The sequence below is a fragment of the Haemaphysalis longicornis genome, unplaced genomic scaffold (assembly GCF_048455015.1).
Source record: "Haemaphysalis longicornis isolate Haplotype H1 unplaced genomic scaffold, Haemaphysalis longicornis Haplotype H1 scaffold_5, whole genome shotgun sequence".
In the NCBI taxonomy this organism is placed as follows: Eukaryota; Metazoa; Arthropoda; class Arachnida; order Ixodida; family Ixodidae; genus Haemaphysalis; species Haemaphysalis longicornis.
In genome coordinates, this window is record NW_027526385.1 from 76,995,023 (window position 1) to 77,011,870 (window position 16,848).

Consider the following 16,848-nt stretch of genomic DNA (forward strand, 5'->3'; position numbering starts at 1 on the left):
ATGTTGCAATCTGAACGCAATGTGTATAGCCAAAATGCAATAAAGTGAGAACAAAATGCCAAAATCCGCCAATCGGGACGCTTATCAGCGGTTGAAAAGCATAGCAGACGCCCGACTTCCGGGACGAGCCGTTGAACTTCCGGTGGCCGTGCGCGCGCCCGGCCGCGACACCGGCGAAGCGCCATCCAGCAACTAAGTGGAGATCAGTGGGCAAAACCATCAGTCTTCTTCCTCCGACTCGCTAGCAACTTCAAGTGGGAGTTCCGCCGGCGCTTTGCTGTCGTCCTTCGCCAGCGTCGTCACCCCTCGCGGACCAGATCACTCCAGCTTTTATGATCCCGGCTACAACTGTTGTAGAAATGGAGTCCCAAGAGTCGGAGACCCATTTTGGCCATTTTTCCAAACGTCGAGCGTCTTTTGCGTGCGGTCGTAAATTAGCGCAATAAAGGTGTCATGGCGGACGGAAGTGACGCGAACGGAAGCGTCCCAAAAATCGAAACTTATCAGCAAGCTGTCATTTTAAAAATTAGCAGCATGTTTACCTCCTTCAGAGTAACTGTAATAATTTATAAGCTGCATTTTGTTTTTGAAACTTAGTTTGATGTTATTTTGAATTTATTCTGAACTGTAGTTACTGTGCATGGCAAGAAGTGGCTCGCGGTTATTCTTTGGTTTAACGTCCCGAAGCGACATATGGGCTATGAGAAACGCCGTTGCGGTGGGTTTCGAATTCATTTAGACCATAGAGCTGTGTCTCTTAAAGGGGCACTGACACAAAAATTTTGCATCTTGTTTTTTTTGTTGCGATAAGTAGCTAGTGACCTACTTATAACCTGTAGAAACCTCATTTGCTTCAGCGTGCGACGGTTGTTTAATTAGAGGCATTTTCAATGCGGCCAGTCGCAGTTTCGGTTTCAGCGAGTGCCGCGAAACGATGGATTTTGTGGATTTTGTGTGAACAAAGCTGACCACGTGACCGTCGGAGGGATATCACAGAGCAGAGCCGCCGTAGCACTGTCGAATCTGCATCGACAGCAGTTTCTGCGAATGCCCCCACGTACTGATCTCGTGAGGCGCTTAATTAAAAAGCGACCGTGGACGTGACGCAGGCGCTGCGAGTGCAAATGCTACCGCGGCTAAAGAACGACGCGCGACCAGCGCGACGCTCGAGACGGTGGGACCGTGGCAAGACGCGCACTGGGAGCAGCCGGACGGTCTGCCTACAGGTCCGCCTACAGATGTGTTCGGCTCAGCACTGCGGCGGATATTCGAGTGCCGCTCTCGTAAGCGGTGCAGATGACAATTTTTAATTCAACCCGCCATCGCATCATTAACTCCTTTCTCATGTAAGCCACCATGGTCAGGACTTGGGGACAATGTCGTGCAGCGGTAACAAGCTATCACTCGAGCTACTTGCGCCGGCCTGGGCCACTTCGCGGCCGTGGCCGCCGCCTGCACAGCGACCGTGCGGCTAGCTCAGTGAGCTGTTCGTGCCTTCGGCGCGTTTTCGCTTCCAATGGTAATAAACAGTAATAGAAACAGAGGCGCCTGGAATCGCTGTAGAACTTTGGTCGCGGCCAGCTGCCCGATTAGCTTACGAAATCACGGCGCCTCCGCTGCCTCCGCCGCCAACGATCGGGTCGTTCGTTCTCGAGAGCAGAAGCTCCGCCCCCCCGGCCCTCCGATTGGAGCGGCGAGCCGGGCGAGCCAGCTAAAAACGCCGGTAGTGCGGAAGCGGCAAACACAAACTCGTGACGTGTTTGGATGTTGTTTATTTACAATTGCGCGGGGTCCTCTGCTGGCTGCTCGGTTGCATTTCGCACACTTCAAAATTGATTTTAAATATGTTGTAGGCTGTATTCGCTGCTGATATTTTGCAGATGATGTATATGTGTTCCCACCAATCTATCTCCGAAGTTATCTCGCCTTCAAAATTTTGTGTCAGTGCCCCTTTAACGTGCGCTGGCCATGCGCGGCCGCCACGAACTGGATTTATTCCATACATAAGTCGCACCGGTGGATAAGACGCACCAACGAAAATTTCAGAAAAAAACCACGACTTGTACACCGGAAAGTACGGTAGATGGTGCTAGGTGCACCCAGGAAGTGGGGGGCTTGTACCCACAAGTGAACAGAATGTCGCTTGGGGATATGTCTGCAGTCCGAAACCGTTACCCACTTTCCGGCTGTCCTGTTCCGAAACTATCTTGCCAGTTTCCAGAGCCGCGAATACAAACCCAAACTGGGCAAGAAAGACTCACAGGTTATTTATATTTTCTCTTGCATTCTGCACGCAACTCCTTTACCGATATTTGAGCACTAGCTTCTGTCGAATCGCTGTCATCACTATCTGATGGAGGCGTGTAATTCTCTTCCTTACTGTGAAGTGATCATCGCTTTCGCAAAATGCGGCAACGTAAAACGCACGCAATGAAAAAGCGGCAATGCTACTCAGCGAACAGCGCGAAACTGAGAATTCTCTGAGATTCGGAAGGCCTGTGGTTCATTGCACTGCGCCCCTGTGCAAAAAAAGTACTGTGGTTCATTGCACTGTGCCCCTGTGCAAAAAAAGTACACTCCTACAAACGAAGTTCACTTATCCCTCAAGAGATGGCGCATCATGTTTGCAGAGAATGCGTGTGCGCGTCTTTGTGAAAAAAAAAGAAAACGCGAAATTTATCCTTGAACACCCATGTCGGGTGGCGTCCGACAACAGACCACTGTTGCTGTGTTGTGTTGTCAGACAGATCCTGGCAGCGGACCACAAGGGGTTAAAGGTTTGCTACCGTACTTTCGTGCGTATAACCGACACCATTAATGTGAAAATTTCAGTGGCAAAGTAGGGGTGTGGATAATATGCGGGCTTTTTCCTTTAGTGCAGCTTTACGCAATGCGCATTGTGTCATGAAGCTGCACTGCGCGTTGTGCCGTGAAGATGACCTTGTGTACAACAGTGAGGACTGCGTCTCAAGTGATAGCTCTAGCGAGAGCAGTGACACTGAGTGAATTGTGACTTGTGCCCTGCAGTCAGTGTATTGTACTTGCTAAATATACGCTCTTTCTGTCTGCATAGTATGTGATGTGTCTTGAGCAGTAGCTTTGGTGCAGCCTTTCCTGTATCAAATGTGTGGGCAATACGCGAGGATTTTTTTTTTCTTTTCCGGTGGGCTGAAAGAGGACGTGTGGATTATATGCAGGGGCGGGTTATGTGCACGAAAATACAGTAATAGATACAGTGATAATAGTTGAAAAGGTGTTTTTTTTTTAGTTCATTTTATTCCAGCCTTCATTGAAGGCTGCTTTCATAGTTCATGGAGCTTTAGCCCTCTACTACGGCGTGCCTCATTAATCAATCTTTTTTTTTTTTTTTATAAGGCTTGACACAAAACTACAAATTGTCATAGGCAGCGAAATGCACAAAGACGGCGGTGATGGTGTCGTCACTGAGCTAGCATTGTTTCCCGCCAAGCCAAATTTTATTGTTGGTGAGCAAGAAAACTAGACGAGACCAAATCCAGAGGATAGAAGGTGAGGGAACAATTGAAAGCGAAATTTGTGCAATCTTGCCATCGCAATGATTGTTTTGTGGGACGTTGCATTGTCTTAGTGAAAGGGTACTTTCTTGCGGGCCGGTCTGCAGACCACCTTTTTTTTTTTTTTTTTTTTGCCGCTATTTTTATGAACAGTCCAATAGCATACTCTAATACGTGCCTGTTATTGTTTTGTGATTCTGCGAGTAGCTGATAAAAGGTATTCCTTGGTTAAGTCCCAAAGAGCTTGTCACCTCCGCAGCGGACAAAGCACTTCTTGCTTTCTTTAGCTCTTTCGGGACCGCCGGAAAAAGTGATGAAAAAGGGAGGTCTCGATACAAATTTTTTTTTTTTTTTTACATAAAGCAAAGGCACCATCCTGCCTTAGCATATACCAAAATGCAGCTTATTATATGTTCTTTTACATACAATACCAAGTTTTACTTCAACACTGACGATAGAACCATGAAAAAATCTGAAACTAAGAACTTCGTAAAAAAACTACAGAACAAGACAGAAAAAAGCGTAAATATAAAAATATTAAAAAAGAATAAAATTATTCCAGGATATACAAAATCTAACACAATGCTTTGTTTCTTCATTGAAAAAGTTTGATGCGGCTAGGTGTAACTGGTTTTTTGTTTTGTGTGTGATCTCTTTGGCACTAGGGCCATGGCTACGTCGTCGCCCAGGTAGACGCTGGGCTCTTGTCTCGTCGAAAACTTGATCCATTTCTGCGCTGGTGGCAGGAGATCAACACCATAGGTAGTTAACACCCTAGCGAATAAATATAAACCAGCCAGAACATAGTTCGAGCGCATATACCTACTCCAGAGCCAATTGAAACCGAAACCAACACCCACCTTTGAGCGCGATTTGATGTTCCAGGCTAATCGACACCCGAATCCTCACTCGAGCTGAAATCCAATCTCTAAAGCCGCATTTCGACTCTTCACTGCCACTCTCATCGTTAAAATCCACAGTAGAAGGCGAAGATATGCGAGCCGAGACGAGGCAGATTTCTTATCGCGCTCGCACGAGTATGACGCCATGTTTGTTTACATTCGAAACCACTGCCCGTCAGAATAAAATATCTGACGCATTGCCGCCTGGCGATAAAAAAAGAAACTTCACAAAAGAGAAAACTCCAGTTTTCAAACTATCTCCTAGATGTCGCTAGGTGTTCCATCGAGCGAAAATTTGTATTCTGCAGGCTCGAGAAACCATCGATCATATGTGATCGATGGCCTATGGAGCGGTCCCGAAAGAGTTAGAATGCCTTCACCCGACACTTGCTCGGTACTTTATAGCGGTACTTTATAGGTACTTATAGCTCGGTACTTTATAGCGGTACTTTATAGCGACGCACCTGATTTTCCACGTTTTCTTTGTAAAGAGGCTAACCTCCCTCAAATCAATTCACTGGCATCTCCTGTAGTATTCATGCTGCTCTGGGCTAAAGTTTTCTCCAAAAGAACAGGAAAATTGTAACCGCGTGGCCGCAATTCCTTAGTCACTGTTGAGGAGGCATAACAGTGGAGCTTTCTATAACGAGTTCTCTTATGGCTTGTTATAAGATCAGGGTGGCAGGAAAGATTCGTGGTGGTGCAGAGATATCACTGCATTTGGAGATAGCAACGCCAAGCCGACCCGTCTTATATTACTTTCTCATGACACATATCCATGCAGAGGGGAATCAGTGTAAGGTGGCAAGCCCTCGCTAGGCAGATCCAATAGATCGCCTGCCCCTAGCCCGCACCCACGTAAGCACACACACTGGAAATCGACTCAGAATCGACAGAATCTGCAAGCCCTGCAGAGTACTTGCCTTCAATTCAGTTCAGTTTATTTAACTAGTGTTTTCTAGTTGTGTTGCTGAGCTAGAAGCTGCAGTAGCAGTTTGATGATGTCCAGCAAACCGTTATGTGGCCACAGCGTCAGTGTTAATATCAACGCATCTTACAGTATCATGGCATGATAGAACAGAAAGATGTACATATTCAGTATACAAAAATTGTAAACAGCGAAAGCTTTCGATTTGATTGATTGGTTATGAGGTTTAACGTGTCGACGCTACGCAGGCGATGAGGCGCACCGTAGTGAAGGGCTCCGGATTAATTGTGACCACCTGGGGAACTTTTATGTGTGCCGAAATGTCGAACACGCGGGCGTTTTTGCTTTTTGCCTTCATCAGAAAAGCGGCTACCGCGGCCGGGAATTGAACCCGCGTCCTTGGGCTCAGCAGCGCAACGCCATAGCCACTGACCCACCGCGGGGGCAAAACAGCAAAAGCATTGGCTATTTTATCAGAGAAAGGTCAACCTCCATCGTTCTCTTGCTTCTTTCCAGTCACCACGACCACTGAGCAGCCCTCTGCCGTCGCCCGTCATCCTCGACATCACGGAGGAGGCCATGCTGGACATTCTCGCAGAGAAGTCTGGCCACAGCCTGGACTTCAGAAAGCTTAGGGAGTTAGTCCATGCCCGTTGCGGCTCCTACCCCGAGCTGTCGGTCCTGCGCAAGCTTGGAGCCGGAGGCCAGGTCACGTTCAAACGGCGAGGTGCTCGTGTGTGCCTGTCTCCCGAGGCTGTGTTGGCTTGGCAGCTGCGTCAACTGCTGTGCGGCGATGACGGCGATGGTGTCACGAGCGGCTGTCTGTCGTTGTTGCAACTTGAAGAGGCCTACAAACAAAAGTGAGGAGAAGGGGGCTGGAAGAGTGGTGAACGGGACTAATTTACGTTCAGGGCTTATTTGTTGCTTGACAGAGAGAGCTGAATGCAAGGGATGCATACAGCAGGGGCTGCTCTCTCCTTTTTTTTTTTTTTTTTTTTTTTTTTTTTTTTTTTTTTAGAGGTACGCAGATTTATAGGGCGTGATCGATGTCTGCAACTAAAAATTCGTTCCATGGTACGGTGTAGACCATTTATAACGTAACCGCTTATAGTGCAGGACCGGATATAACGCGGGTTTTTGTGACCACCGGTTCACCTCCTATAGAACTCAATGCATAAGCATACCGCTTAGAATGTGGTTGGCCGAAGCACAATACCGTTTATAGTGCGGTTTTCTGGAGGGACTGCTGATCGACCGGCACAGCTGGGGCATCGTTTCAGAGTAGCAAACGAAAAAAAAGAAAGGATGAAATCGGCCATCTGACGCAGCGCACACCCCTTGCTCTCCTCTAACTTCGACACACAAGAAAAGAATAGGCACCCTTTAGTCCACGCGTACGTGATAACCACAACTGACCTTGCATGACGCACCTCGGAAGATGGCGACCCCTGTCCGCGCGCAGCAAGTTGTTTGAACCGCACGGCCCGTTTTCGCACACGATTCGTGCACGTCGGCGCTGCGCGTGCGTTTTTTTCGCGCTCGTGTCGACGATTTTGCGCTCGCGGTGGCTTCTTCGCGTGCAGTGGGAGGAGCCTGACAACTTGCACCAATCGGGAGACGCGCACCTAACGGCGGGAGATACGAAAATGCTCCAACCAGTGGCAGGCCGTGCAAGAGATGTTTAGGCCTACCACCGCGGTGTTTTTTGATGGGCGCTTTCACAAGCAACGTGGATGGCAGTTTATATTCCTCTTTTCGCCCATATTGTCAGCTCTTTTCTTGCGCGAGCATCCTCGCTTGCGCCTCGTGCGCCATTTCAGCGAGCAGTAAGAAGCGGTCGCTAGAGCTTCCTGCACCACTTCACGGCCAGGGCTGACGCCATGTGGCCGCCTTTTACCACGCCGCACACCTGGGCAGTTGTAACCGTGCCGGCGTCGCCGCACCTGCGGTGTGCACTGCATGTTTTCGCGAGAAGAAATCGCTGCATGTGGTTCACGCTTTAGAACGTTGTGCAGATAAGCCACCGCTCTTTCCCTTTCCGAACAAGCGAGCCGCGCGAAGCTGAATATTTCCACCACCAGTACGCTGCGCTGATAAGCAGCCGCCTTCGGCATCGTGAACACAAGATGCGGTAAAAAAAAAAATTCCACTGGCGTTCTTATCACGTTCTGCGGCATCTGCTCATAGATGCTAAAAACGCAGCTACGATCCTCCAAAAGACAAACACAACGGAAGTTAAAGCCGTGCTCGCTGTTTGTAAGACCGCGCTGCAGAGCGGCTAATGTGAAACAAAAAATATGATATAAACACTAGGCCTTTGCTTTTAAGTGCCGTGCGTTTGATGGATGATAAATAAAGGATGATTTGAGAGGTAGGTTGCGATGTGGTTGGATTCACGCATGTTTTGGTTATAGTGCGGTACCGCTTATAGTGCGGATTTTTGCGGCTCCCGCGACATACGTTATAAGCGGTCTACACTGTAGATACATTTCCAGTGATGTGGTAGCTGCGCCAATTGCGCCTAACTGCGCCAAGAGGTAAATCCTGCTACATCCTGCTGCAAAGACTGATTTCAAGCAATCTGCGCCAATCTTGCGCCGAAGCTTCGTTTCGCCGGGCTTCCTCTATGTGGCGTGCTCTTTACGCCACGAGCGTTGAAGAGGAGGGAATCTTGGAATGTGTTCTGCTCGCGAAAACGCGCCGCGCACGCCACAGGCGCGCTGACGCTGCCGCGGAACACCCGGACGCTGCGCGCGGCGCGGCTGGCGGCGGCTTCGGGCGCGAAGTGGTGTGGGGATCTCGAGCGAATGCGTCCAACAGCTCCAAAATGCTGCTCAAGGCACACACGAAGTTGCGTGTGCGGTGAAAGAGTTTATAATGGGGCCGAAAACGGTTTTATAAACCATCATCCGGGCCGCTAGTAAAAGCGACCATGCAATATCTGCCGGGGAAGTAAGCCTAAACGTCTCTGTCTGAGCCAGCTGGCTGTCTAAAGCATTCGAAACTTCCACTATGAGGTGCGCTCCTCCACATTGGGGCAAGTTGGCAAGCTCCTCCCACTGTCGCGCGCATGAGTTTCTGATCGCGGTAGAAGGTGCCGCGGGCGCAATATCGTCGATGCGGGCGTCAAAATATCACGCTCGCAACGCCGGCGCGCACGAATCGTGTGTAAAAACGCACCATGCGGTTCATGTTTTACTATCTGCATTTCAATAAAGCTTGACGAGTTAGCACAGGACCGGGATAATTGGAGATTAATGGGAGAGGCCTTTGCCCTGCAGAGAGCGTAGATAGGCTGGTGATGATGATGATGATGAAAGTTTGGCAGGAGTTCACGTGACTAACTCCGAGGGGCAGAGATGGAGAGGGCATTGCAAGGGTAGCTGGCAGGAAAGGGGAAAGGGACGAAAGTTCAAGGTGGCTTCATTTGGGACCGGCTGTAAGCCGGCTCATTGAACAGTTTTGAGCTTCCAAGGAAGTGATCTTGCCTGACTCAACATGTCGTTCAGGAGGAATGCTACAGGAGCGCTTCAGGAAAGCATTTTATGATGAAACTTTCTTTGCAACGCTACTCTTCGTGAAAAATGGGGTCGACGTTTTCACTGATTTTTTTTGTTCTCATTTCAAATAAGTGAGCCGTTGATCCACCTACTCAATGATCATCATAGGTGACCCTCTTTCGCAAGCTGGGTGGGCTCTTCATGAAGACATAGTCTTACCACTCAAAAAAGCCAGAAAGTTGCCGTTGTTGCAAACCTAGTCCCCTGCAAATTGGAATGCGAGTGTAGAAGTCGGAGAGGACATGTAGCATGCGATTTCGTCTTGGAAACCCAGAGAGAAACAGACATTTAGGCTGGGCGCTAGAAGCTTTTACATAAAATGCACTCAGTACATTTTGTCGCGTGTCACTGTGTTTCGTTATACCACTATACCGTTCACAGTATACCGCTCACAGCTACAGCAGTTGCTTACTTACACAGGATATTCCAAAAGCGTAGAAACGGGTCAACACCCCTCACACATTTCCGCACTACACTTTTGTGGCATCACAAATTTCGACTGCATGGTGAGATGGGATCGGTGGAGCTTGCGTAAGCATTTTCGTGAAACCATTCCGCATCCGATGCCATGCTGGTTTAGTTACAAAAGTGGCTGTGTTGAACTGTTAGACAAAAAACTTTTTGATGTGGAAACTTCGGGTCTCTGACCATAAGAAAAGGCTTCTTTGTTTTTGACTTGGTGAGTGACCATGATTTTACACTTCTAAAAGCAGAGCTGCACTCTGGTGCATTTAAGCGGCGACATACCTGGCAGATGTGCACGTACATTTGTGGATATCTGCAAGTCCACATCCGTTAGTCTTCGTCTCGACTGTGTTTTTGTTTTCTTTTCTTGTCCCCGTGTTAGTTTGCGCTTCTCGCCAATGCAATGTATTACCAACTCACCCAAGCTTCCACTCTTGCAAGGTCCATTGCCGTCTTCACATTCTACACTGTTACTAGTTTCTTTGAAAGAGAAATTAACTGTGTTATTTTTTCTTTTCTGTCACAGGTATGGTATGCCTCCAGCTGTTTGCCAGGTAGGTTTGTCTAGCCTAGAGGAACTGCTTTCATCACGGCCAGACTACTTTGCCCTGTCGGGAACTCCGGAAGCGCGGACCGTCAGCTTGGCTAATGCCCGCAAGAGGGTGGGCCTCTTGCCCAAGCCGAGTGAGCTAGAGCCGGTCTATTCCGATCCAAAGACCAGTTCCGAGCCGAAGTCTGGTACTGTGGCAACCCAGACGGTCAGCCGCAGACCGGTGACTGGAAGAGCATCATCCGAGTCTTCTAAGCCAGTGGGCGGAAAAGCGGCAGCCCAGCCGGTCAGCCAGAAAACAGCAGCCAAAAGTGCTGCCACACAGACCGTCTCTCAGGAAGCTGAGTTAGCAACGGGGCCCAGGCGAAAAAAACAATTGGAGGGCCAATTGGACTTGTCGAAAACACGATTGGGCCAAATGGAACCATTTGCATTTTCAAATGGTTCCATTTGAACCAATTGTGTTTTCGGCAGGTCCAAATGGTCCTCCAATTGTTTTTTTTGCCTGGGGGGAGACATTGTCATTGGGACGTCGTTGGATCGTTTTAAACCCTTCCAAGCCTGCCTCAGGTGCGAATGGGGACTGAGTTGTGCACTCACAAAATTTCACTTTTTGTAGTCTCGTGCGACACCCTAGAACGTGTGGCGAGATTGTGTTTCATCGACTATCTGTACTCGAGCTGTAAATTAATCACTGCCTGCTCCGGTGTTGACAAAAAAGTGTAGGAGGCGCAGACTGGAGCCATGCAATTCGATTGTCTTCAGGAAGCCTGCCGTGGTTGCATTTTTGGAGACTTTTTTGTGTGCTTTGTTCTTCTTCTTCTTTAAAACCAGTGCAGCTGTGTCACAGACCCCGTCTTCCCAGACTGCCTGTGTGAGAGCTGCGCACATCGGTGCCACACTTTTAGATGTAGTAGAACTTTCAGCTCTCTGGGTCGAAGTGGGACCTTGTTTGTTTGTTAACGATGTATTTTGTGCACAATGCCATCAGAGGGGTCCGTACTTTTATGTAATCAATCAATGAAAAAAAGACCAATTTCCTTCAAATGCTTTTTTTTTTTTTCTTTTTTTTTTTCCGTTTCAAATATTCATGTTTTTGGTGGCATTGCAACAGCAGATGTGGTGGTGCTCCTCTCAATTTGTGTTGTGGCATCGACGGGAGATAACATCATCTGGGCCTTTTGTGACTTTAATTGATGTTTCTATGGCCAGGTTTTAGCAGCTGTGTGTATGTGGTATTTCTTTCTAACGCGTGTCTTTCGAGTCATGCACAGAAGTGCAATAATTGTACATTCTCAACAGCACTGATGACCTCACAGTGTTTCTCACATGTGTGAAGTTATGTACTGAGGTTGTGACCAATGTGATAGCACTATCAGTTTAGCCCCTCCAGGTTTTCATTTGTGTGTGTGTGTGTGTGTGTGTGTGTGTGTGTGTGTGTGTGTGTGTGTGTGTATGCATATGTGTGTTTGTACATTGATGCATTTTAGTGTGTGTGTGTGTGTGCGTGTTTGTATACCTGTATAGTTATGCACTTATGTATGTCCCTGTAAATGGTGTGCATGTGTGTATAGTTGGGCCATTTAAAACACAGTAACAGTTGCACACAACGTGTGCTACGGTGGAAGCTTGTAATTTGTGGATTTCGGTGCCACTGTTATTCATAAAGGCTGAATTTTCATTTCACTGTTACAGACAGGCTTGACTGTGTGTGTATGTTTGCGCATATGTGTGTACAGATGTCTGTGAAATTTAATTACATTCTGCCTTTCCTTTGAGGCATCCTTGCGTAAGCAGAGGTGATGCCATCTAATTTTTTTATTGGTCACTCAATGTTGAAGGTCGTATGGAACCATTGATTGAGACGGAATGCCTCGACCCACTGATGGGCTTTAATCTTGCGAGTGGCGCTAATTTGAGAGACGTTAGGAACGTGCTCACAAAACACCGAAATGCAACGCAGGCCAGCTGGGCAAAGCAGTGGTTTCCCATGAGCACACGCGAATGCTACCGGCTGCATTTTCATCGCGGCCGTTGTAAATGGTAATTCTTTCAGTAGAGACCAAATTTGTGGCTGTGCTTTAAGCCTTTCCCTCCTCTTCTTTCTATTATTTTGCTCTCTTTGAGGTTTGTTGTTTACCCATTGTAGCGTTCCCATCAATGAACCGTCAACCTCAATGGCTGTAAAATTGTCTGCTTCACTTGTCAGGCCAGAATCATGGGGGAAATTCTTTGTTGGAAGTGAAACTGTGTTAAAACCAGGACTCCTTTTGCCTTGACATCGGTGCCCTGCCTTTCGTTCTTTAAGCGCATTATGATAATAGGCATTTTAATTTATACCTACCCTGAATTTACTGACTAGTCCGAATTTTCATCTTTGCAAAATTCAGGGCTTTGAGTCTCATGTTGTATGCTTACTGCACTGTGCAGTTAGTGCCCTTGAGAAGGTGTTAAAATTTGTTTTTATGTTCGCAGTGGTGTAAGCTTATGACCGATGGGTTCCGAATTATAAGGACTGCACAGGTTACCTGAACAGGTGTGGTGAATTTGCGCATCAGGCACTGTGACTACAGAAGTAGCAAAGCTATTGACACCGTATGTGCTTGGTTGATCAACTGCTGTTGCATTGAGGTTTCAGTAACTGGTTATGTTTGCAAGACGTCTTGTTAGGCCATCTGGAGCAAGTTCATTTCGTGAGATTCACTTGCGTGGAAGCGACAGTATTGGCTGTTGCTGGTTGTAGAAGCACATATTTGCAGCAGTACGAAGCTTTTTGGTGCTAGTTTCGCTGGGTGAACCAGTTGCCAAGTCCCAGGTTGCAAGCACACACTTTGAAGTATTGGTTAGAGATGCCATTTGTGGGACCATTTTCTTTGTGTGTACTTTTAGGACTAGTTTTGGGGGCCACTTTTGGACTCTTTCCAAGGCTGTGCCATCAGTCATTGTTTGTGAAATCTGTCTGTTTATGTGCCGCGTTTGTTTCGTTGTTGATGGTGAAAACGCGGCCCTTGGGTGAGTGAGAAATAACCACACCCGCTTGCGCTCTCACGCTGTCAGTTTCGTTTTATTGTCAAATACATTACTCGGGGAGCAGTATTCAGTGAAATCTTGTCAGACAGAAATCGCTTCGATAAAATTGGCATTTTAAACAGAACGGCAATTCCAAGAGTGCTTGATTTTGTCAGTGTGAAAGGCTTACACAAAACTGCAACTATTTATGAGGTGTTTGTCTGAAGCTGTTTTTAGTTTAACAAATGTTGCAGCTAGTCATGGGACATTGTAGGGTGATAGGGGGCAGAGCATTTTGCTAACCTAAACCTAAAACAATGTGAAAATCATTCTATTTTTACTGGTTCAATGTGCCCAGCAGTTCGCATGTTAATTCAGCGACCCTACTGTGGATAGGACAGATTTTTTTGTTCCAGTCAGGATCTGTTGAACAAGGTTGCATTGTCTTTTCTAGATTGTTTAAAGTAGTATAAAAAGCTCTGCCAAACAAAAGGCTATGGCACGTGATTTGTATGCTGTTCTGTCTAAAGCCTCATTAAGCATTGGTTTTAACACTAAGCAAGTGTGGCCTCTGGAGTCTCTATATCTTCATTTGTATTTTATTCTGGTCTGGCCAACTTTAGATTTTAGGTCTTATTGTGGTTGCAAGGCCGAAAGCCGTGAATTTTGCTCAAATGGTGCCATAAACTATCTGATGTTGCTCACGTTATGTGTCTGTTTCACTTGTTGCATTGCTGCCATGGGGACGTAGCTTAAAGTGCTTTTTATTAGATGTTTGCATGCAGTACAACATAAACGAAAATGTGAAAACTTGTAGGAATTCAGGAGCTGGGGACTCAATCAAATGGATGTGGCTTCCTTTATTTATTGTGGATGCATAGGCCCAGCCGCAACTAGGGAGCGGCAATGGCTTGCGACCCGTCTGTGACATCGCGTGACACTGCTGATGATGATCGTGAAAGGATGCAGATGGTGATGAGAGTGGCGCTAAAAGATAATATTCACCGGTGATGGCATCATCATCATTACCTCTACGACACCTGTCGTCAGCACCTGCACTCCACCATCATCATTAGCCACAGCGCCGGTCTCGTGAGAGGCCAGGCTAAATCAAGCTTTCCTTGTTGCAAGACGCCTGGTGCTGTCTCTCTGTTGCCTGGCATGTGCTCTACAAACTGAATTATATACCTTTCTTCAAATAATTTGTGTTTTTGTTACGCAAAAAAGGGCAAACCACTATAAACACTGGCCATAGTGTGGTGCAGTCAGTGCTTGGTCAGCCTCTTGTCACGAGAAATTTTATCATTCTTATCGCCCCTTTTTAATGCTACAAGACGTAAGGCAATGTCCTATAGGGAATGCAAGCACGACTGGGCTAGGCCAGATCAGATGCACCCTGCGTGTCGTTGCACCTTGCATTGATCTCGCCGCCCACGTCCGGGTGCCGTTCTCGTCGGCAACAAGGCGGGGAAAACCAAACCAGCACTGTTGCCGCCAGCTTGCGAGAGCCATACGCTTGCTGGGTGGTTTATGGGGAAGGCCTGTGAAGTTTCAGCCAGGCTTCCTCCTCGTCAAGAATCTCCTAGCGCACCAGTGAAACCGCCAGTGTAATGCCAATTATAATCTGCTCAGGAAATGTTCCGGATTTTGTCTCACTAAATGTGTAAATAACAGCTGGTGATCGAGGGATCCTATGATGGCAAAGTTTTAGGTGAAAAATATTTTACGATGCGGAAGAAATGTGCAAACTGAAAAGTTTTGTAATGTATTGGTGGTGCCATCTGTAGAGTTGGTGCTGCCGCTTGGGCCTATCATCGCCGAGTTTTGCCACAGCGCCTGAGCATTGGGACAAAATTTAGCGGCAGCGGACTCCACCGGAAGGGTACTATTTTGTTGCTCACTGCCGTCGCTTACCACCAACTTTGTGGCCCTTGTTCCGTCCGGACTATTGGGAGTTCAGGCAATGGCCCCATGCTCCAACTCGTAAAAGAACCCACCACGTGCGTATCAGATGTTAACAAAAAAAGTTGCAGAATTTCGACAGATTCCACTTCGCAGTGATGGAAGCATTGTTGTACAAGATTTTCGAAGAAACCCAACCTCTCACACTCAGAAAGTCCACATACGCAATGAGCATACATCAGGTTTGCAAGTGCACACACGCAGATGTTTTTCCAACTCAACAAAATGATGAAACTAAAGCCATGCCACTCAATGTGAAAGCTGTCTGAAGTGCAGAGCAGGGATTCACCATAATGGGCTGTGGCGCCATTATCCACTCTCTTACCACCCATCACGCTCTTCGCTGCCCCGTCTCATTCCTCTTCTAATGAATTCAACGAAGGTTTGTCCAACGCATTTCAAATTTCCCGCCTTCGCAGCGCTCGCACGCCCCCTGCCTGAAACTGCGCCAGCAGGAGTTTCGTTCCTTTTGCGCTTGCTTTTCCTCCCGCACGAGCTGTGTTGCACTGACACTTTTTTTTCGCTTACCATTGTAAAAACCAACCCAACGAGCATTCCTAACTAAATGAATGCGGGCGCTCTCGGTTAATTACTTATACTTTGCCTCAAATGTACCTGCAGTTCTCTTTGCGCTAAACAAGATCTACGACAAGTGCCAGCGGTTCACGAGTTTTGAACAGTTTTGACTGCATAAACTGCTTAGCTTTGGAAGCCTCTTATGGATGCCGTGACGACAGGACGCCGTGTCCAGCGGGTCTAGTGAGTGAGCCACGACGACAAGGCAAGCCCTGCCCCTAAAGTGCTCTACACTTAAAACCAGCCCTTGGAGACTGATTTAATCATGCGATGTCGTGCAGAGTAGTGCAACACCTGAGCCACTGTGGCTGGTAGCTTCACTCGTTCTCATATACTGTACGATTAACGACGAACGTTAAAAATCAAACGACGACGATTGTGCTTTCTCGTGACATTCTTCGTTGTCCAAGTTTTCCGAACTGCTTCGACCATGTTGAAATGGAGCAATCGGACGGACGCCGGCTTCGTAACACAAAGTAACCCTGGTTCGATTCTGGTCTTTGGAGGCATTTTTTTCTTTCACTTCAGTGTTTTCACGTAACAGATGCCATGAGTGAGAACACTAAAAGCTTCGCTTTAATAATGCGAAACATTATCTGCCTCACGAGCTGCAAAATCTGTCATCATTATTCCGAAGCATTGAAAATGGTCGATGGTGCAAAGGGTATAAACACATCAAAATGGGTTGGATAGAGGTTAAATTTTTCAGAGAGGTTCCTGCAAACAAGGTAAATTAATGACACTGAAAAGAAAATTTGGTGCATTTCAGTCGATGGGGGGGGGGGGGGGGGGGGGGGGAATTGGGCTGCGAGATGGGCGTGCTACCTCAACACCATGGCTTTTCCGCGGTTATGGCTGAATAAAGATGTGCCTCGCTTCTCCGCTATTGGGCACGTGACAGCGCAGACAACGGGGAGGATGTGAACGTGACTCCATGTGAGGAGACATGCACATAAGCCACTGAAAGTGCCGATTCCGCCAGTTTACAATAGGATAAGCGCAGCTTACTGCGCAAATACACCAAAAAGGCAGTAAGGAAGTCTTTTGATAAGTATCGCAAGGGGAAACGCAATACTTTTGCATTCAAAGCACCATAACAGGTGCCCCGAGGAATTTTCGTCTTTGCCCTATTGAGTGGTGTATGAGGATCACTCTAGAGAACGGACCGTACGTGATCAAGGGCGTCGCGTCCCACTTGGCCTACACCAAACTGTCCTTCCTACCCATCAGTACTACACCTTTACTGGGAGTGCCATCCACCAGGCCTACCACAACACCTGCGCTCCCACATCGCTTCCTGGGAGGACTGGTTGAACCCGGGTCCTGGTATGGATGTCAAGTCGATGCAAGAACTCCTGGCGAC

General features: G+C 47.6%; 1 protein-coding gene across 1 annotated transcript in view; it reads left to right on the plus strand.

Moving 5' to 3' along the window:
- LOC144139777 (meiosis regulator and mRNA stability factor 1-like) overlaps positions 1-15,146 on the plus strand; it is a 34,268-nt gene extending 19,122 nt beyond the window's left edge. The window contains exons 7-8 of the mRNA XM_077672037.1: positions 5,880-6,223; positions 9,915-15,146. Of these exons, the coding sequence (XP_077528163.1) occupies positions 5,880-6,223; positions 9,915-10,392 (822 nt within the window). The 3' untranslated portion in view covers positions 10,393-15,146. The remainder of the gene's footprint in view (positions 1-5,879; positions 6,224-9,914) is intronic.
- Positions 15,147-16,848: the final 1,702 nt, after the last annotated feature.